The sequence below is a fragment of the Alosa pseudoharengus genome, unplaced genomic scaffold (genome assembly GCF_046254945.1).
Source record: "Alosa pseudoharengus isolate Yale_2024_CS ecotype anadromous, Long Island Sound unplaced genomic scaffold, YU_APseudo_1.1 YU_APseudo_1.1_scf_2, whole genome shotgun sequence".
Classification (NCBI taxonomy): domain Eukaryota; kingdom Metazoa; phylum Chordata; class Actinopteri; order Clupeiformes; family Clupeidae; genus Alosa; species Alosa pseudoharengus.
The window spans coordinates 21271425-21294295 of NW_027468663.1; the positions used below are offsets into that span (position 1 = coordinate 21271425).

The 22871-nt window shown below is 44.3% G+C and overlaps 1 protein-coding gene across 1 annotated transcript; it reads left to right on the plus strand.

Moving 5' to 3' along the window:
- Positions 1–693: 693 nt before the first annotated feature.
- usp53b (ubiquitin specific peptidase 53b) lies at positions 694–22605 on the plus strand. The gene is made up of 17 exons (XM_076294162.1): positions 694–1002; positions 5925–6641; positions 7086–7178; positions 7450–7584; positions 8702–8815; positions 9034–9116; positions 9731–9836; positions 11830–11976; positions 12241–12390; positions 12810–12978; positions 15211–15336; positions 15724–15852; positions 17691–18369; positions 18582–18646; positions 20246–20312; positions 20437–21804; positions 22003–22605. The coding sequence occupies exons 2-16, from the start codon at positions 6498–6500 to the stop codon at positions 21401–21403; spliced, it is 3174 nt and encodes a 1057-aa protein (XP_076150277.1). The 5' UTR covers positions 694–1002; positions 5925–6497; the 3' UTR covers positions 21404–21804; positions 22003–22605.
- Positions 22606–22871: the final 266 nt, after the last annotated feature.

Here is a 22871-nt window from a genome sequence, read left to right on the forward strand (position 1 = left end):
TTTAGGGCCTGTCCTTGAAATGAATATTTGGCCATATGCCCCTTAATGAAAGGTTATCATACGGTCATTGGAGCAAATTGACATGTTCTGCTGTACTTTTAAAAGCTAGGCCATATGATGGCACCAGTGCAGATGAAACCGAGAGTGCTGGTTTCAATTTAAACACAGCCAAAAAACGAAAGCTATGCGTTACTCCTGCGCAGTCCAGAGTATGATTTTTCACTCATACCGATAGGTGTTTTATTCAGTCAACGCAGAATACTGTGCAGTGAATTATTTTCATAGTAGCATATCGATTATACGCAAAGCTAGATAGGCTACCGCGTTACTATAACCACAGTAAGAATAACATTAATAGACTGCATCAGATCAAACGCACGTGCTGCTTTATGGCGCATGATTATAAAACATCAAAGCTGTCTGCTCTTGTGCTCCACTTTGTTTTCATATGACTGGGATTTACATTATTCAGCCAAAAACTGCTTATTTCCTCCTTATGATTGCGCTACTGAATTGGCTTTACGGGGTAAATAAACGACACACATGATACCGTGGTACCAAGGCGTTTTAACAGGCTGTGTACACTGGGGGCGGAGTTTGACCCCTAAACTCTCAAACCATCACTAATCCCCAGCCGACTCTCTAGCAGCGCAAATCATTCATTGGTATTGCTTCCCGGAGGAAATGCCCACGACTGCACTGGCGAGAATACGGCAATGCTACCCCGTCCAAGTCTGGGATAGCTGAACAAGGATGGCAGTTACGAAGCAACCGGGTTGAATTTTTGATCCATTTTTTTATTTGGTTGAAGTTCTGTTTTCATAATAGCCCCATAATCTTGGTTGTAGGCTCTATTTGCAGATGATCCACATGGTATCTTTATGGACGTCTTACAGTTTTACTTATATAATTTTCAAAGCGTCCGAAGAAGTTAAGATCGAGTAGGGCAACGGTGACAGCTGGAAATGTGTCGGATATAACATCATATTTCCCCATCAAAAGGTGAGTGTATACACATGTTTTGTTGTCTTCCTTTTGATACAGGCGCTGTTTTCAGCGTGGCTTTGAAAACATTGCAGGCTTGAAGGCTACGCTATTGCTGTGAGTTGCGGTAAATATAGAGGTCCCTTTTCGCACTGAACCACGCATGCGTCTTAACAGGTGTAACACAAAGCATACCGCATAAATGCTGTTTGCAACATCACTGTTTTGTATGACAAAGCAGTAGGCCTACACATTAAAAAGTAATGGTAGCAATAGCGACTAGAGTAGGTTAGTATTTATATCAACACATATGGAAATATTGTAGTTTAGATAGAATCGATGCAGCTGCGTAAAGGTCCACCGCTGAAATAGGCTATTTAAACTTGTATGTTATGTGTTACTGCGATCGTGCTCAGTGACTTCTACCTTATACAGTAGGTTCTTGTACACATCACACAGTCTAAATCAAATCTGTCCTACTACTGCAGATTTATACTGCAGATATGTTAACTCCCATCTTGCTGCGACAGACCTATAGCCTACACTGATTACAGTATAGCTTCTGCTACTAGTTGCCTAATTAGTCAAATCAGTTTTCTTGTGTTGACAAGTGATTAAATGCAGGCTACTGCTTACTACAGTTTCAGATAGTTTGCCACTGTCTTATAAATTATTCTTCTGTTGATCATTAATTTTCTTGTTTCATTTCTTCATTTCTTATTAATTAATTTTGTTTTGTTTAACAATGATGTGGAAACCCAGAGAGATCTTACATGGGCATTATGAAGTAGCCTAGGCTATACGTCCCTTAATGCACCATAACAACTTTTAAATGTCAAAATCCCCATCACTTCAACTAAAGGTATGTTATAGGTTGCAGAATATACAGTAGAGTATATCATGTTTATTATTTATAACACAGAACAAGGACATTGTGTGTTGTAATGGGGTTGTGATGGGCTATATAACCATAAACTGATGACAGATTGCTGTACTTACATTTTGTAAGAAGAATGTACAACTTTTTATGCAAACGCATGAATAAAGTTGCCAGGATGGCTCTGTTGAATCAGTCAGGTAATGCTGAGCCTCGGGGGATCCTGACACTCCACGTTAGGACGCAGGCCTCAGTCTTTAGTGACGGGATTTCAACATGGTCTCAACTTTCATTGAGCTATGGACATGCAGATCAGTCCATTTCCACTGTTCAGATATGATTCCTTTGGCTCTCTGGAGCCGTGTACTGCTGCACAGAGTATGTGGGAAGGAGCTAAATACCTCTTGGCATCCTACATAAAGTAGGAGCAGAATATCAACATGTCGTAGCCATGGCAATCCTTGTGAAAATAGCATGGATTTACAGTAAAGCTGACCTATACTACCTTTCTGAATATAGTTAGGTTTTCTTGCTGGCCCTGATCTCAGTATTCTAATTCCATGTTTCTTAAGCAAAAAGAAGAGGTCATAAGGAATAAGAAATTAGTGTTTTTTACTGTAAAAAGAGAAGCATCAGCTGTGTTAATACCTAATAGTATTAATTCACTCAACTATATTAGGATCGATCCAATTCCATATCACATATTACACATAGGCCCCTAATTTAAGAGGTAGGCAAAGTGCAAAGTCTGTCAACAAGCAAAGTTCTTGTGAATGAACGCTAGCTATCATGTTGTATGTGCGAGTATTGAGTATACTCATCAATATTTGCACTTTTTACTCATTTGACCAAGCAAATTGATTTTCATAGTTAGTAGATTAAGTTTAGTTAGACTTAAGACTGCACTTTGCCCATCATCCAAATTAGGGCTCATTATACCTGAGATCTCTGGACATAAAACAAAGACAACAAATGGTCTGAAGCAGTGGCAGAAAGACTGGTTTACAGTGGGGTGGGGGTGGGGGGGTTGCCCAGAACCAGGCTCAGAAGGGCTGCCCATCTGCTGAAGGCTGCTCCTGGAGAATGGGAGGAGGAGGGGAAAGTACTCTGTGGCAAGTGTACACAAGAGCTAATAAGATTATAATGCTCTTTCTTATTGTGTATTTGTGTGGCCGGGGGGGGGGGGGGGGGTGTATGTCCACAGTGTTCTACCACTGTTACTCCTGCTGCCACTAATTGATAACGATGGCAATTGGAGCATTATAACATGATGGGGAGTGTGTGAGCGTGAATCTTAACCGTGATGGACAGGTTGATGGAATATTGAAGTAAAAAGTGAGGATAGAGGTTTGGCTCACCTGGTGACGGCTGTTGTGAGATGTGCCCAGCACTTAGGTTGGAATGACTATTTCTATTGCTTCTACTACTACTACTGCTGGTACTACAATAATATATTATGGTACATTTAATTATTTTTTAAAATAAAATAATTCACTATTTTGTATAATAAAAAGTAAAATAGTTATAGACCTCATTTGTAGTTATAGTAAAATAGTTATAGACCTCATTTGTAGTGAGGTCAACCTTAACACTGTTGGATTTTGGTTTTTGAGGACGGTCACTGAAAAGAGCTGTAAAGGAGCTGTGTGGGGCTGCGGAAAAGGCAGGCCAATGACTATGGCTGAGGCGCTCACAGACTACTTGGGTCGTGCTGTGCCTGAGTTGACTCTGAGATATGTGAAATGTTGTTGATTTGTGTCTGTAGTGGTATTTGTTGGTGTCTCATGGATGTGACATGTGTCTCAGCTCATCATGAGTGTGGAGGGGTGTGGGATGTGGGACGCCAGACACCACTGTTGAGCTTTATGGAGGAGTTGTGGGTCTAATTCAGGGAAACACTGGGGAGGGAAGGCGCCTGCTTAAAACCCCCCAGTGAAATTCTCCAGAAGGCTGCTTTGTTGGTGTTTTTTGTTTTGTTTTTTTGATCCTTTGGTTCTTTGGTGGGACATTCTGGCTACTGGCATGTTGTGCCAACTTGTTTTTCCAAAGCTTTTCCCAGTCAGTTGAAGACTCCTTTCTGGGAAAACTGGCAAATGCTTTCCGATGTCTCTCAAACAATGAATCAATTACACATTTACAGCGGCAGCTGCGGCTCCGATCTGCCATGCGGCTGTTCTGCCACAGACCTGCACTTGTTTCATTAGCTAAGTCGGCAGCCGTGTCTATGGAGCTGAACGGCTTGAAAGATTAGCGGTTTTAGTGGACATCAACCTATTAACCCAGTTACAGCGCTCTGTTTTTCTCAGAAACTAGCCCAGGGTCCGTCTTCACAATTGCAGAGATACTACCACTCTCTGTCTTTCACTTATGGAAAGAGGCCTACTTCACCTGAGCCACACACTGTATACACATTATAGCCTACCCATGATTATGTGACAGACATGCTGTGCATTTGTATGCATATGGTTTGCAGTTTGTGGAATTTACTTTAGATCAAATCAATTGTCTATTGGTATGGTTTTAGGTACTGTAGTATCTCATGAGTTTCTGTTTAACCTCTGTTACACTTGAACATATATTTTCTCTATCAGTTGATCCCAGGCAAGTCATCTGGTTATGTCAGTATGGCATGTCAAGTGTTTGCACTTAAAATGACATTTGTTATGCTAAATCTTTTTTTTTTTTTTTTTTTTTTTTTTTACAGTGTACTACTGTGTAGAATTATCTATAAGATTAGCACAGAAATTACCTGATGTGATTAGACCAGCAGAATGAAACACTTAATTGTCATATTTTAATATAGTAGCAATATGTTTTACACATGCCATGGTGAAGAAAATTGCTTTTGGTGTTGTATATTGTATTCTTCTTAAGTGTTTATATTTTTATTCTTCATAGGAAAATAAATCTATTTGAAATGAACAAAATTCAATACCAGTAAACAAAAGACAATAAGAAGTTGCCCAACACTGACTGTGGCAATCTCAGCAGAAACGTGCACTTGACTTGGATACATTAGAGGGGAGCTGACTTTAAAGTTGTTAAATGTGTGGGGAAGCGGGGAAGCAGTGATGGGGAACGGTAAAGTATTCCACTGCCTAGAGAGCATATTATATTGATCTAGTTGGTATCTACTTTAGCATAAAGTTACCGGTAGTTCATGAACAACCACCTCCAAATCATTGGCTGAGAGAAAGTATTTGAGTTTGGTATTAGTTTAAATAGTGTCACATCAGAAATATTTTGTCCAACTTTTAAGGTGAATCGAATATGTAGTGTTCATGCTCGTAAAGATGTGTTTCTGTACAATGATGATATCCTGCTTGGTAAAGCCATGTTTGTTTGGTTTGCTGTCAGTGTGTTTTTCTCTGTATGGTAGGGCCAGGCTGTGCAAACTTTATGCAACAGTGGTTGCTTATTGAGATAGTGATGCCTTGCACAAAATAGCTAAGGTACTTTTTATAATTTTTTTGTCTAAATGCAGATTATATCCCTCGCACAGATCCAATTGATAAACAAAGACAAAGCTACTCATGTTAAAACAACTCCCAAAGATGACTTCAAGGAGAGAGGATGAGCACTCTTGTATGATATCATATCTTGGCCCAGCTCTTAATTTCTAATTAACATTGAGGTGAACCCAGTAATTCCAAGCGGAACCTGATGCAATGCTTAAACCTGATCCGGCAGCCTGTGTAGCTAAATTAAAAGTGCTCTTCAGGATAGATTTGCTAGAGAACTTTGAGTTTGTGGCAGTTTGTGTTAAACCATTATAACTGGGTGTGCATTTGGGTTTTCTATGAAAGACAGACACAGTACATGTACATTTTATAATCTACATTAGTGTTTGCTAATTTTATATATGACCATTGTAGTAATGTTTCATCTTGAATGCCCTGTCCTACTGGTCGGCTTATTGTGTCTTTTGATACCCTGACAATAGATTTACTGTGTCCATTCACATGAGCCACAGACACAGCATAACTACACGCTATTGACCTACTCTCTGTACCACCGCGATTGATTTGGCTTTATTTTCCCCCTTCCTCTGCCTTCTCCACAGGCCATCCCTCTTTGTTATCAGATGGTTAAGTGCCTCACTCTCCAGCTCCCTTATGGATGATCCTGAGAAGGACCTCCATTGATCTCTTGGACGGACTCAGCAATTGAAATGGATCCATCTTGCAGCTGCCCAACTGTAGCACAGACTCGGCAAAGCCTTTCCACTCTGATGTTCGCCCTCGATCAGCGGAGAGGGGGGATGATGATCAAAACGGAAGCTTCTGGAATGATAACGCAAAGCCATTCAGTTTGGGGGGGAATGGCACTTACTCTGTAGGACTTCCATGGGGACTTCCACCCACCCATAGTGATGCTTGCCACTCTTTTCCATGCTCTCTTCTCCCCTTTCCGCTGTGAACATTCATGTAACACATATGGACGCACATGTAACATATATGCACATTTAAGGACCTCTGGATCTTTCTGGATCTCTATTTCTTGAGTTTCCCCTCGTCCACTGGGCCCAGGTGTGTGGACCCTCATGCTGCCCATGGACCACGGCCAGGCCAACCAGTGCTGTTCGCTGTAACTCTTCCTGAGACTCATTCCTGGCGGGGTGCGGGGCGCAAACCCAATGGCATGGGTGAAACTCTTCAAGAAGCAGGGTGGCAGTCTGGGAAAGACCTACCAGCCTGGCAGCATGGTCTCCCTCGCCCTCACCAAGGGCCTGCTCAACGAGCCCGGACAGAACAGCTGTTTCCTCAACAGCGCTGTACAGGTTGGTTCCACTTCAGCCCATCGCTGCCCTTTTCTATTGCCTGTATAGGTCAACGAATGACTTCATTATCATTATCATTATATCAAGTGTATGGGTTGAGATATCAATCTGCAACCTGTATTCACAGATACAGTTACAGTTAGTTAGATAAAAATCCATTACTGCCATAAATTCAGAAAAAAAAAATATGCTAGGTGTTATGCTTTGAAGATGTAAGAGGACCAATGAATCAGGGTTAGTTTGATAGTTTGATCTTGTTGCAACATAAAAAGAAAATATTGGTGTTTGATGCATTAAATACTAATACATGTAATGGACAGGATACAGCATGCATGCCAAGTATGGTATTTTGGTAGATTTAAAATAATCTCAGAGTTCAGTGCATCATCAGGTGATTGATCACCACAGAGGCAGTGATTGTGGTCTAATGGTTGTGCTGTGCAGGTGTTATGGCAACTCGACATCTTCAGGAGAAGTCTGAGGCAGCTATCAGGGCATTTCTGTCTAGGGGATGCCTGTATATTCTGTGCTCTTAAGGTAAGTGCTTTAATTCCACTATCCTAATGGTTTCTCATGGCCAACTGAAAGTTCAACACTCGTCTCTATGACATGTGAGAGTTAAAGGATGCGATGCTGGTGGGATGTGGGAGGGGAGGTTCAGCACAGGGATGGACTGTACTGTATTTCATTGTTTCTTTTTTAATTGCAGCTGGATTGGTGTCCTATTTGTAATACAGTGTTTATGATAACATATAATGAACTGTCACACTACAACGAACCAGCCTGTCACCCTTGTCTGTTACCACAGAGTATTTTCAGTCAGTTCCAGCAGAGTCGCGAGCGAGCGTTGCCGTCGGACACGCTACGCCACGCCCTGGCCGAGACGTTTAAGGACGAGCAGCGCTTTCAGCTGGGCCTGATGGATGATGCCGCTGAGTGCTTTGTGCGTTTCCGTGGTGACCCCATTGCAGTGTTTATTTACAAAGCTGTGGGCATGGAAGGGGGAGCAGAGAGGGGGCGAGGTCAGGACAGGACAGCGAGTGTCGTCCTGTGACGAGTGTCGGCAAAGTCACAGCACAACAATCTTGAGGCAGATGTGAAGTTGGAGTGACTCCTTGCTATTGTTTTTAACCCTGGGCTTTAGTTATGGGGGAAAGGACTACCTCCAAAACCTGCATGCCCCCTTTTTTGTTAATGTGCACAATAGGGAAACCTTTTTTCTGCTAAGACGAAAAACAAGCTCCATGCTTGTTTTTGTTTGGTACTGTCTCCATGTACCCTCCATGTTTGGTACTGTCTGTCCACTAGCCACTTGTACCACTGTCTTTATGCCTCACTGTTTGCGTGCTATATTAGCACATTAGCACATATGCATAACCCCCCCCTCCAGCCGAACTGTGGCCACACTTATACATTTTCTTAAATAGTTAAATATATAGATATATAGACTTTACTTTACCTTATTTCTGCATTGTTGCACTGTTGACTTACTCATTTGCACTATCACCATGACCACTATCACCATTGCACTACCACCATGACACTCATTCACACAGAGCACCTTAGAGCACCTTACCATACCTTACTATGCACAGAGAATCACAGGCTCAGTCCCTGCCTCAGTCATTGCAAGCGCCTCTGATTTATTAATCACCACTATGTGGATACTGTTTTTATAATTGATTTAGATTAAGTGTTAGTATAATTTGTATTTTTTGTCATTTGTATTTTAGTATATTTTTATATATTGTATTAAGTGTTAGTATAATTTGTATTTTAGTATATTTAGCATATTCTTTATCTTCTACTGTCCTTACTGCTTAGTTGTGTTTTTATATTATATACTTTAATTACTCTTTCTGCTGTTAAAGAATGTGTTTGTGTTGTATGTATGCTGCTGAGACCTTGAATTTCCCCTGGGGATCAATAAAGTATCTATCTATCTATCTATCTATCTAAGCTAACGTTAACATTAAAGCCAGCGTGGAACAGAATGAAAACAGTCTTCATTGCTGCACTGCATTGTATTTTCATGAGGGCTCTATTTTGTGTTGTTACAGGAAAACATTCTGGAGCGAATCCATCTGCACATTGTGGCAAACACGGCCTCTGAGGTCTGCACTTCCAAGTCCTGCATCACGCATCAGAAGTTTGCCATGACGTTGTACGAGCAGGTGCCTCCGTTGTTCTTATTCATTCAGTATTCATATGAGCTTCACTTGGCTCATCATTTTAGACAAGATTCCGAGTTGGATCTTCCTGCTCTGACATCTTTCCTTTTTATGACTTTAAAATCATCCATTAAGGATAAGAGTCCCATAGAGGCAGAATGGTTTTAGAAAAATCTCTCTGAGTCGCTGTCAGACATCTGTGTCATTTTTGTCATCCACAGTTTGTATGTCGAAGCTGCGGCGCCTCTTCCGATCCTCTTCCTTTTACTGAGTTGGTGCATTATGTCTCGACAACAGCACTCTGGTAAGTGTGCTTACTGTTGTCAGCTGTGAATTTGCATAAGTTGCAGTGGAACTCTAACCTTACTCTCGCCAGATACATTTTGTTCTGCTTAGCTCCGCCTAGCTCCACTCACATCCATCTGGGATCGCTTCCGTTGAGAGTGATTTCGGCACCAGATTTTATGGTAGAGCCAATCAGGACGCAGGGCGGGAGTTTCATAGATGTGACGTAGCGTAGAAGCGACTGTGAGACTGTTCTCAGCGTCACGGGTAGGCTTCGATGTGAGTGGTTGAAGTAGCACGTCAATAGATGACGGACAAGTGGCTTATCCAATCATATGCAAGGATTTTTGATAAGGCCCAGCCTTCTGAAACACCCCTCCAATGGATCGATCCCAGATGGATGAGTGGAGCTAGGCGCAACGAAATTCATCTGGCGAGAGTCAGGTTAGTGGAACTCCTTTTCCTACTGCCAATACAGCCCTCTCCCGGCCCATGAGGGAATGTTATGACAAAGCAGTAATTTACTGGACATTATAACCAGCATTTACACTCATTCACAGACGAAATTTGAAGGCACGTATGTCAATGTTACGAGCCCACAATTTTTCCTGTGATACCTCCGTTTGGGTTCAGCCAACAGGTGGAGAGAATCTTGGAGAAGAGTGACGGACTGAGAGCAGACATGTTTGGGGAACTCCTGCAGGCAGCGAACACTATGGGTGACCTCCGCAACTGTCCTGTGAGTGAGCATGTGCCAAGTACTCCTGGTTTATTTCATAACTATGCGGTCTGTGCGGTTCCCCAATGGAACTGGCTGGTTGAGTTAATTGAGGCCTGAAGAACTTGTGTGTCAGAAGGCTGCACTGTGACGTTTGGCATTTCTGGGGACTGAAATGGTCAAGCCATGAGTAAAGCCGACGCAACAGTGTCGTTAGTCACAAGATGAAGTTGCCGGTGGCATTATTCAGTAGTGTTGCTCACATGCCACTTCTACATGACAGGATGCAATGTGAGAGTCCATACTCTGATTTCTGTAAAAAGAAAGCTGTCACAGCCTGGTTTGTTTCCACGTCTCTTGAGTCTGGGGACCAGTTGGTGAGGTGATGTTGGCTGGTCTGGAGTGTCCTGTGACATTGGGGTAGGGGACAGTAGAAGGTGTAGCGCCGCGGCCCGTGGTGTGAGAGGTTGTAAATAGCTGGACAAGCCTATCCACGGATGCTGTCTTAGGCCATTGGCACCTGATGCACACCACTTCACAGCACAAGGGCTGTATCAGTGTTGAAGGCGTCTGGACCCCTGGGGAATCTATAGTGCATGCATTGTTAATGATGTTGAAAGTTTTAACAGTTCCCTTTAAAATGGTTGCATGTTTGTGTCGTCTTCCATTGTTATCTATCCTACCTTCTATCTGAGTGTTGCATCATTGTATAGCAGTGTTGCCATGACTCCTTAAGAAGGGAAAATAAGATTAAGTTAGATTAAATGGGATTTTAATTGTATTTGCCTCTATCTGTTGGGGAAGAAAATTTTAATGTGGTCTTGAATCTAAAAAAACAACATAGGTAAGATCTAACTTAAATAATGTCTTATTTATAATGTTGATATTAGAATTACACATTAATTGTATGCTATATTTATATTGAATTCATTTTAACATTTGAAGAGCATATTATCTCAATTAAAAGACTATCATCCAATGAGGATGTCCTGATACAAGGATGACAAAGTTCACCAGTATGTCTATGCATTACTGTATGTGCATCTGCTTTAAGGAATTTAAGGAAATACCTACGGCTCTAAGGAGTTGATTGAGTCTGGGTGACCACCTATGTCTCTGATATAAGGGATATTAGGAAAGCACCAAACTGAACCTGGGCCAGGGAGTCTGTTCACCAGGACAGGGCCTGCCTGTTGGTCATGCATCCAAGCCTGTTTATATGCTGACTGAGGGCCTCTGGCCAGAACACTGCAGGGGGGGGGGGGGTTTCTGGCACAATGGTTAACTTAACAGCAATGCTGACTGTTGCTTTCCTTTCAATTCTACTGATTTCTTCCTTTCTTTCTTATTGATTCATTTCAAGATAAGTTAAGTTTGTTAATCTGTCCTCGTGGACTATTATCTGCCTTGTCTTTTAAAGGGACACCAGGCAAGCCTGATGCTTTTTCTTTACGAAACTCCCCCTTGCTCGGTCTGAAGCTCCTTTCCTTTTCTTTGCGTCTTCCGTCAAGGGTTTTCGCTGCTTCTTCGCCGGCTCTGCCATTATACACACGTTTGCAACAATCTCTAGCGTTTCGTTAGCCTGCCTCTGTGCTGTAAACTGATCCTGCTTCGGTCGGCGGGTAGGATACACCGAACTTGCAAGTGGGATATTCTTCCTACAGGCAGTAGGGGCGGGCGAGAGAGCCTTCATTCGCCCCGTAATGAGTCATTTAACCATATACCGACTTACGAAGATGATTAATTAACACGAAAACATTGCCTGGTGTCCCTTTAAAAAGCAGAGTTTATTCACAATATTTGTATATAGTCCTCAAAGGATATATGGTATTAGTAAATAATTTTTGTCTAGGTCCAAGATGTCATGTGTGTGTATGCAAAACCAGTGTTTGGGGCTGTGTGAGGTCACAGCGATAAACTGAACCCACTGCTCTCAGTAGCTCTCTGGTTTGCATCTGGATGTGGATGAAATGTCTGGATGACTGACGGCCGGGAATGTCACCCTTCTGTGCAGAGCAACTGTGGCCAAAGTATCAAGATCCGCCGTGTGCTCATGAACTGCCCAGAAATAGTGACCATCGGGTTTGTGTGGGATGCCGAGCAGTCTGACCTCACAGAAGATGTCATCAGGTCACTGGGTCCACACCTAAACCTCTCGGGGGTAAGGGTCACACACTGGCCAGCCTGCTAGCCACATCCCACACACCAGGCTCACACACAACAGGCTGTGATTTGCATGGATGCTGTTGTCCTCCCAGAGAACTGTTGGTATTTGAAATGATTGGAAGAGTTACGAAGTAAATGAAGTGTGCAACTTTTCTATTAACAAATAAACAGACTGCAAATGTCATGCTGTATCACCCATACAGAGTAAAGACTTGTGTCTGGTTCCTCATACAGTACATTCCATGTCTCTTTGGCTCAGCTTTTCTACCGGGTCACGGATGAGAATGCGAAAAGGTGCGACCTTCACCTGGTGGGAATGATCTGCTACTCCAGTCGCCACTACTCTGCCTTCGCCTATCACAGCAAGTCTTCCAAATGGGTATTTTTCGATGATGCTACAGTGAAAGAGGTTTGTAAAAAATATTTAAAAATTCTATCTACAGTATATATACAATATATTATGGTTGTCCTACTTGTTCTTTGCTTTGTTTTATTGATGATGAAATCATACCTGTTTGGAAAAATGTATTGAACATTATACAGTCTTTTGTTGAGTCATTGTCGAGATTCAATGCACACTTTGACCTGATGGTTTGGTGTTCAGTAGTGTTATGTCCACTTGGAGATGAATGGCTGTATTCGGTTTTGTGGTACTTCTGCTGCTGAGTATTTAAAGGGGAGAAATACTGCTATTAATGAGATGAATACCACATGGATCATTTAATGTATAAAAAGCCCATAGAAAAGCTGAGAAAATAAAGCAAGGATATGGTTTCTTTTGCTTTTGTTTTTGCATTTAAGTGTTTATAAGATGCCTTCTCCCTTCAGATTGGATCGAAGTGGAAAGATGTAGCTTCCAAGTGCATGCGGGGCCACTACCAGCCCCTCCTGCTGTTCTATGCCAACCCAGATGGGAGTGCCGTCTCTAATGAGGATGCCCCGAGACAGACCACCATGTGGTCACACTTTAAGTCTCCCATCAACGGGGAAGTTTCAGGTGAGCCTATCTCTGCTGGCAGTCCAAATAACTTTCAAAACGGCAACAAAAAACAACTTTTCTTGTCAGAGATTTGAAAGAGTGACATGATTAAAATTAGTGCACTGCAGTGATTGCTCTGAAATTCCCATCACCGGTTTCTATAAATATTATAACTCAGGAAAAGACTTGAGACAAGAGAGGCAGACAGCCACAGCATCCACCTCTTTCATCCGTGTGCCAAAAATACTCTTTAAAGACCCTGTTGCTGCAGAACAGCTATTTTAGCCAACACGCCAGGTACCATTTTATTAATATCCACAACTCATTTGTTTAAATTCTGACCTCGCTTAAAACCCATTTCTGTGAAACAACAAAGGCCGTCCCGATATAGTACGCCAGGAATTGCACAAAGGTGGCCCATCGCTCCGCAGAGTGGCAGAGTTATATAAAAGCATCAAAAGTCTGCCGTCATCCCAGCATGGTTCTGTGTGCTACAAACCCTCTGGCTTTGGGCGCAAATCCCTCAGTCAGAGTCGGAGCGCTCCAGAGAGTGTGCCCGGTCGGTCCGACCAGTCCTGAACTCGGATGAGGACAGGCACTCTGCTGTCGCATGGAGATTACCGCCCACGCTCCTCTCTTTCTCCTTTTCTCTTTTTTTCTCTCTCCCTCTCACTCTTTCTTTCATTCTCCCTTGCTCTATCCCCCTTTCTCTCTCTCCGTTTCTTTGCCTGCGCTGTAATCCGTGCGTGCGGGCAGCCGGGCGATCCGATCTGATGCTGGACATTACCTACATGTTTATCTTCCACTCAGCCTCGCGCCGCTTTGCTCAGCCTCATGGATTTACATGGACATTATTCCTCAAGTATCCTACGCACGGGCCTTTAGTGGAATGGGACTGAGTCATTATGACCACCACATGAATCTCTGTAAGTAGTGCTGGCACTCTTTCTACATTCACAAAAGAGCAGTGTTATTTTGCGATGGCGCTCCACTGTGTTTAGTAGTAGTAGTTAACTGGCCTTTAAATGTGCACACAGGGGCTTAAGCGCCCGGTGCTCTCCTGAAGTGCCGTGAAGGAGTATGTAGTTTGAAGTGGCTGCCAGTTTGTTAGTCATGGTTTGCTGAGCACTGTGGGTTTTTTTTCCGTAAAGTGCTTTTGCGCTCACTTGGCAGTGCTTTTGCTGAGAACAACAGTGTTGGCCATTTGGAAGCACTGTAATGGCTGTGTTGGATGCCAACATTTTATGGAATTTTCAACCCTTTCACCGTCCTTAAGTGCCCTCTAAATAAAAAAAATGGTACCACCAAACTGGGGTGTTGGTTATGACAAAGATGCATTTTTGATGCACCTTTTAAAGATCGCATCAACGCAAGAAGACTGCTCACAAATCATAGACTATTATTTAGTAATAAACACTGCTTTTAGCCATCAATGAAGTTGGGTATTGGCTACAGTCCATTGTTCAGTGGTGAAAGTGCATTCGTCTGCTCCTTTCAAGCAGTCATTGAGCTATAATCATTATGTCACTCTAATACAGTTTTGGAGAAAATGCTGATGTAAGCATTGCAAGTTTCACCTTTGCGAGCTTCACTCGGATATCTGTTGTGGGAGCTGCGTGTGTGTTAGAGACACACCTCCCAGTGTGCTGTTTGGAGAGCAGTGCGATGGATTGGATTACCACAGATAATTTCCCTGATGGATAATGCCACACAATCATTTTCCCTTTCATCTCTGGCTGTAATCCCCCTCCAGCTCCCAGAGCTCGGCCTGACCCATGCTGCTCAGCATCTGGGCCATCGAGCACCACAGCTGCCCTATATAACTCAGCACAACACACACCAGCAGCCCACTGACTTAACAGATTTCACAACACAGCTAAACAACAAACACACACCAGCAGCCCACTGACTTAACAGATTTCACAACACAGCTAAACAACAAACACACACCAGCAGCCCACTGACTTAACAGATTTCACAACACAACGCAACACAACTCTTGCTGATGATATTTCACTAACCGTAAATACAAAAAATCCAGGATTTGTCTGTGACTGAGACTAAAGTCAGGGTGGCCTAGCCAATGCTGTCTGACTTCACCAAATGTGCTTTCCAAGTGGAAGTCTCCTACTTTGCCTTCTATATTGGACATGTTATACTGTATACACTGCACATTTATTTATTATGTTATGTCATACCTGTGTGTGTGTGTGTGTGTGTGTGTGTGTGTGTGTGTGTATTGTTCCACAGTGACTGACGGTCCTCATTCAGGGTCGAAGAAGCTTGACGGAGTAAGGGAAAGTGCTCCTCTGCGCACCGGACAGAGCTCCCATAAGCCCACTCAGCAGTCCACATCTAACTCAGGCTACAGCAGACGTAAGGAACAGGAAAGACTACAACACTGACACCATCCAGCTAATCACAGATCAGACACATTTACAGATATATATAGCGGTACTGTACATTTGCAATAGGAACGATCTTCTTAACAATGAAGTATACACATATCTACTGTATGTTGTAGATTACTGATTTGCTAAATATGTTATGTTTCGGGTAAAATATTTTATGGGATGAATTTACTAGTATTCTATAACATGTTCAGAATATTTTAATCCTACATTTAACCATAATTTTATATCAGTGTAGATGCTCCATACTGATGATTCAGTTCTCCCCTGTCTGAGTTTGCCATCATATTTTCTCCCCCGTCTGAGTTTGCCACCTTGCCATTTTATTTTGTCCTCCTCCTGCTTGCTGTAGTCAGAACTGCTCCTGGTAGTCCGAGCCGATTCCGAGAGTCTTCCAGGGAGAGTTTCCAGTGGGGAGGGGAGCTGCAGAAGAAGGAGGGGGAGAGGGCCCATCGACGACCAGACTCCCTGCAGAACCGAGGTACCGCCAGACCAGGCACTCAGCCAGCCTGCTATAGAGCTGCATTGATTATGTACAGTATGGCTGTGGTTACATTGGCCCAGCCAGCCTGCTATAGAGCTGCATTGATTATGTATGGCTGTGGTTACAATGGCCCAGCCAGCCTGCTATAGAGCTGCATTGATTATGTATGGCTGTGGTTACATTGGCCCAGCCAGCCTGCTATAGAGCTGCATTGATTATGTACAGTATGGCTGTGGTTACATTGGCCCAGCCAGCCTCATTGCTTTTGAATATTTCCTTGCTTGGTCCCTCTGTCTGCAGAGACAAGAGAAAGTTTGAATTTTAAATACATTCAGCTTTTGGGGCTCATCTATGGACAGATTAAGTAGAAGCATTGTGGAAGATTGATTTGACGGGCTTTGATTAACGGTGCATAATTCAATGAAGTCACCAAATTCCAGCATTTTCTCTACACTAAGTTTCTTTTCAATCATCAGTGTGGGAGTGGCTTTAATCTCTTCTTTTTGAACACTGGCACAAAGTATAATTTTTGCTAAATGAAAGATGCTCACTTTTTGCTTTTGGAATCTAGCGATACTGTTAAATCGTGTTGATCTGTGGTAAAAACAGGATTAATGAATGAATACATCTACAGCACACCATTTCCAGCTCTGCTTAAAATAATCCGATTTGGGAAATTTGGGTGGTTCTGCCTCTTTTGGTTTTTTGTTTTGTTTTCAATTTTAGACTCGTCTTTATGTGTGTGTACCAAGTTTGTACATGTAGAGCCCAAAATAAAAACATGATGGTCTTCTCAGCTCAGGCTTGACCAGAGGCAACTCATCAGCTTACAGAATGTTTGTAAACACAATTTCCTTGACACTCCCCTAAAAAAAATGCCTTTAATATTCTTTGCCTCTGGGCAAAAGATGAAAAGCCTCCTCAACATGTTTTGTCAATGGAAATTATGTTAACTGTTTTGAATCCCTGTCCATAAAACCATTGTATTCTGAATGCCCTATTTTCTAGCACCTTTTTATGCAGAGCTTTTTCACATCATGAAATATCTTTAAGCATTATTGCAACTCCCCATTAATACCTATATAAGTTCATCTGTCACAGGAATACAAAGTAAAACACTTAAATATTTTGGCAAATGTTTTCAAAACAGTATAATTTTATGTGAGTTTTGGCATCACCCTGAACAAAAACCATTTGCATTCGCTAAATGCACTTGATGTTGCATTGTGCAGCTTGCACAGCTTGGTGGCTTACTCGCTCTCTTATGAGTGGGCGATTCTGGATGCGTCACAATTTCATTTTATCCCTTTATTTGCGTTTTAGGGAAAAGAGGGCACTGGCTTTAACAGAAGGGCAAAGTAAGGGCGACTGGTAGTCAGGAAATGCGTTACAGCGCTGGCACGTGTCCAGAAGCCAAGAGCACCATCTGCCTCCAAAGCAGGAGCGAGCGGGCACAAGGCTAAAATAGAGGCTTTGCCTCTGCGTTTCAAATATTGTCTTGTGCTGCACTTTGCGAGGGTTAGCCCATTTACTGTGGGATCTGCCAACGCAGTGGGCACACGGAGCAGCATGTCCGTCTCGGCTTATTCACTATGCAGAAAACTGACCTCAGTTTTGGACATGTACACAGATATGATGTATTGGAACTGTGGCACTTGCAACAGAGTGGGACCACAAAAAATGTCAGGTAAAAATGCTCATTTGGCCTTTTAGCGAGAGTCAGCATATTTCAAACTAAATTGTGGGTGATGTTAGTTTTCATAATATGTTTGAAAAAGTGTTTGTAACTTTGTTACTACTAAAGTGATCAAGTGTTTTCTTTTGTTCCCTGGCAGATATGACATATCCTAGGGCCACGTCACCCCCAGAGAATGGCCTGCGGTCTCACCCAGAACAGCGGATGCGTTCGTCTCAAGGCCGGTGCTCCGCGAGGCAGGACCGCTCCTCCCTCCACCCCCAGCGCTCCCCCCAGGAGCCGCGGCCTCAACCCCACCCTGCCCCCCCCAACGCTGCCGCTCGCCGCCCGGAGCCCCGTGAGACGGAGCCGCCACAGGAGCGCGGAGGAGGGGGAGGGGGCAGTGGTGGTGGGGGCAGCGGAGGGGGGAAGGCGCGCAGCTCGTCCTGGCGACCGGTGCGCGAGGTCTTGAATGTGGACAGCGTGCTGAGCGAGCTGGAGCGCCGGCAGCAGGACAGTCCGCGCTGCGCCCGCGCCTTGCCCCAGCAGCGGGCGGCGCCGCCCGAGCGCAAGCCGAAGGGCCTGATGACCATCTACGAGGACGAGGGCCGCCACGACAGCGAGAGCCGCAGCTCCCAGGACTCGCAGCACCGCGCCACGCGCTCCAAGGACGGGGCCAACGCATCCCTCCGCGCCGAAAACTGGACTATCCAGCGCACGGAGTCGGGCTACGAGAGCAGCGATCGGCTAAGCAGCGGCTCCACCAACCCGGACTCGCCGGGCGTGGAGAACTTCGCTGGGAAGGAGCTGAAGCTGGCACAGGACGCGCCTCAGCTCAGGTAGGCCCCCCCAGTCACCGGGCAACAGGGTGGCATCCTTAGAGCACCCATAACAGCACTGGACATAGTCCCAGTCCACTGAGATTAATGACCATGATTACTGAATGATTGCTCTTTTGTTGAAAAGAGAATCCTTTCTTTACGAAGGATTAAATATGAAACCAAATGCATCGATTCACTGAGAAATGTACCTTCTTGTTTGTCTGTCCTAGGGGTCAGGTTCACCACAGCAGAGGCGAGGTGAAGAATGACCCCGCTCGCTCTCCACTCTACCATAGTAAGTGCTCGGTCAGTCTGAGTCAGTGTTTGATGCCGGGAAGCTGAACAGAGCCTGACAGCTAAATGCCCTGAGTCACCGTCAGGCTGTGTCCTGTTTGTGTTTACGAAAGACCTCACTGATGCCTTTATGGGTACTGCTATAATGTTACAGTAAGGCGGTTAATTAGCTGGCCTGGAGGTCTCGATGGGTCAGGTGCATCCAGTAAGTGTTTGACAACATTGTCAGGAGATTGTGATTTAAAGCAGGTTTAACCTGGGCTAGTGGTTCAGAAGAAGGTATTAATGAGGGTTCTTGTGAGGAGAGATATCTTACAGCTTTAAAAATAGCCATTGGGTGGACTGTGTTCCCTAGTCATTCTGATGAGATCCTAAAATATAGTCTGGAATTTAAATTGGGAAGTTAAATGTCTTTTTGATCTCTTTGCCTCTGTGTTATCGCTTAACAAATTAAACTGTCCAAAGGAAAAAACTGCAAACTATAGAATGTTTTTGTCCCTTCTCTTTTGACCTAAGTTTCTTGCTTTTTTTGAGGAAGAGGGTTTCAAAGGGCGAAAAGCTGATTACAAGTCCAGGCCATTTTATCCCCTTTCTAAATAGTAGAGGATTATGTTCCAGTGTACAGGGAGCAAAGGGAGCTCTGGGAAGCATACTTCAGTCATGTCTGTGGTGTTTTAGTGGAGCGGTGAGCTTGCCATACACAAAGCCCAGCGAGCTCCGCAGTCTAATCTGCATTTGCTATTTAAAAGCCAACAGCGTTTCTGAGAAGTCAGTCTTCTTTCACAGGAATTGTCTTTTCAAGGGAGACACTAAAGAGTCTCTTTGGGTGAGATTTACAGTAAATGCAATCACACGAGTGATATTAGTAATAGGATGCTAACAGAATACTAAACTTGAAATCATTAAGGAATTTGACATTTTTAATTTATTGGGAATTAATTCATAAATAAATTGTATATAAATTTGCTGTAACATTGATTGTACTTGGGTGAACCATTTAGAGCTTCCATGGTGAAACTATATACACTCAAGCATTAGAACATAATCTCAGGCTTGCTTTTTACAATGAACCATGTCACTTTAAAAACAACTTGAAACCACCTTAGCTTTCTCTCTCTACGTTGTCTCCACATCTTTAACTTCAAACTGGAATGTAGGACAACATTCTCCAGGCTCCTGACAGCCCAGGATCTAATGTTTCTGATCATCTCTCGTGGCTTTTATCCTTGTGTGTTGACCTCTGGGTCAACAGGAAAGGGAAAATAACTTTTCTATTTATAAAGTGCCAGAATTTACATGCACCCTCTTGGTGAAACACGCTGAGTGGCTTACAGTCCCTCCTCCTCCTGGGTCTGGCTCTCCCATCCCAACCCCTCTACTGCCCTCCAGTGGTCACATGCTGACACAACAATTACAGACATTATCACATGCTACATTTCAAAATGGAGGCTGTATCATCTCAAATGAAAATTTGAGATGGGAATCGGATAATAGAGGGCACAGAGGTCAGAATCAAAAACAGCTGGAAGTATGGTGTGTAGTATTTTCTGTGCACTTACTTTTGAGAGGATTTTAAATATTTGAATTTGATCTCTCACAGGTAAACATCTGCTGAAATCTCAGGGAAAGAATTCAGATCACCTGGTGAAATGCAGTCCAAGTTCCAGGTAATACATGGGACCTTGGAAGCCTATCAATCCACATTGATAGATATCAGATCAATATCTCAGTTTTGTAGAAGTGGCTATAGGGATGCTCTGCCCTAACCTGTTCTGTGTTTTTCTCATGCAGAAGGAAGCTCAGATATTCTTCCAGCAGTTCAAAGAAAGGCAGCACGTCAGAAAGGGACCCCATGCCCTGCAACTCTAGGCATGAACCGGAGGATTTGTCCCTCCGGGGCCACCGTTCAGACAGTCCGCCACCAAGACACTTGGGTAAAGTGAGCAGCTCCGAGTGCAACAGCTCGGACGACCTGACCAACCCGCTATCGGAGCAGGAGGACAGCGCATACCGCTCCAGCACCAGTGAGACGGCGCCGGCCGAGTCCCCCCGCCCCCCCCGCGCCCCACAGCTCCCGGCCCCCCCACGCCAGGAGCCCCCCCCGGAGACGCCCCCGACCCGTGCCAAACCGGCCACCGGAGCGGCCGCCACACGCCTGGGAGCGGCCGCCACACGCCAGGGAGCGGACGCACGCACGCCCGCGTTCCGGCCGCGCCTGCTGCAGGAGCCGTCCCAGACGAGCCCGCGGCCATCCGCCCGCACCGCTGCCCCCTCCTCCTCCTCGTCCGCCTCCTCCGCCTGGAGAGCCGAGCCCAGCGGCGTCCGCACGCCCTCCTCCGACATCAGCTCCAAGTCGGGCTCGGATCAGGAGCGCAGCGACGGCGGCGGCAGTGCTGGCGGCAGCGGCGGCTGTGCAGGGGAGGGGGAGGACAGAGGCCGGCGCGGCTCGGACCGCAGCAGTAGCAGCTCGGGCGCGGGCAGCGGCGGGGGTGCGGGCGGCCCACCGTCGGGGTTGGGGGTCGCGCTCACCACCTACTTCTCGGTGGACAACTGCATGACGGACACGTACCGGCTCAAGTACCACCACCAGAGGCCGCTGCTGCTCTCTGTGGCCGAGCCCAGACTTGCTGGGAGAGGAGGAGGAGGAGGAGGAGGAGGAGGAGGTGGAGGAGGAGGAGGAGAGCACCGGGACGTGGGACTCCCCGGCGAGACGCAGGGCGCCTCAGAGTACGGCCGGAGCAGAGCTGACCTGGGTTAGAGCACTCACAGCACACCAGACTCCCACCCTGTGGACAGCCCTAGGCCCACATGTAGTCTGTTATCCTTAGGTGGCCACCAAGGGCCTTGTGTCCCAGTGTCCTCACACGGCCCCCTCTGCAAGTCCCTCCCCCTAGACCCTAACCTCAGAGGAGCTGGACTGCAGAGCTGCTCCTCAGACTATGTCTTGTCCTGCCTTTAGCAGCTTGTTGCTTTTGTAGTGAAATGCAGTGTAATATTATTGGCCCCATGCTGACACAGCGGCAGATATATCACTGTTCTGACTTGGCCGTGTCTTACAATTTTAGGCTATGCAAGCAGTAAGCCCACAGCAAAATGGAACCCAGTGACTCCAAAAGGACTGGATGAGCATGGCTTTTTGTGATGAATGTTGCAGTATTGGTAAGTGGTCTTGTTGGTCTAAAAGTTATATGAGCGCTAAATATATATATAGGCAGGACAGATGACACACTGTCAAGGTTATTGGTCTTTTAGTATGAAGAAATTTCACTTGCACTTGTATGTGTGGAGGTTACATATTCAAGCCCACTTCTTGTGATGTGTGTGCGTGTTTTTGTTTTTTCTCTCTTCTCTCTCCAGGGTCTAATATGGATGGGGAATCTTGAGATCTCTCCAGGGTCTAATATGGATGGATGCCAAAGAAAACGTGTGGGAAATAGATCCTAAAACCTCAGATAAAAGGAACATTGCCAAATCATAGACCTGGTTATTGTGTACATATAAACAAACTATGTAAGCCATAAATGTAGTGGAAGCTGAATGATCCCTCCTCTGTTTACCTCTGGTGTGGGGTCATTCCCTCAGACGTCCACCAGAGGTCAGTATGCACCTTTACTTCTTGCACCTATACTATTCTCTTTGCTTGCTAACATGGTTGGCCAATTTCTATGCTTTAACTCAAGTGGTACAAATAATGTATGAAAAACCTTTGCATAAGGCTCGCCTAAAAGATGAGTCTTAGTATTATTTGTTCCCTCAAGCTTTACTGTTTTGTTGTATTTTCTTTCGATGTGGAGTTTGTACATACTTGTCAGATGTTTATTTATGGAGTGCCTTTTCAAGTTTTTTCATGAATAGATATGATTCATGATTCATGAACAATGTTGTAAAATGATGTCCACTTATATATTTTTGGAGATGCCTATGCATTTATTTTTATTCTTTGTTTAATAAACTTCATTCAAACATGATTTATTTGTTCTATTGTCTTTTATACAGGGTATTTTACGCAATACCAGTATGACTTGATGTCATGTCATGGATTTACAAGAATAAACTTGTTTTTTGTATTGTTTTGCAACACTCATGCAAGTTAGGAAAAGGATGTGGAACCACATACGTGAAAATAATGTGCCTCATGAGGAACAAAGCCTAAGACCTGACTTTCATCAGATGAAAAGTAAAACTATTATTATAGATGTGTGGTTTATAGATATGTGGTTTTGGTT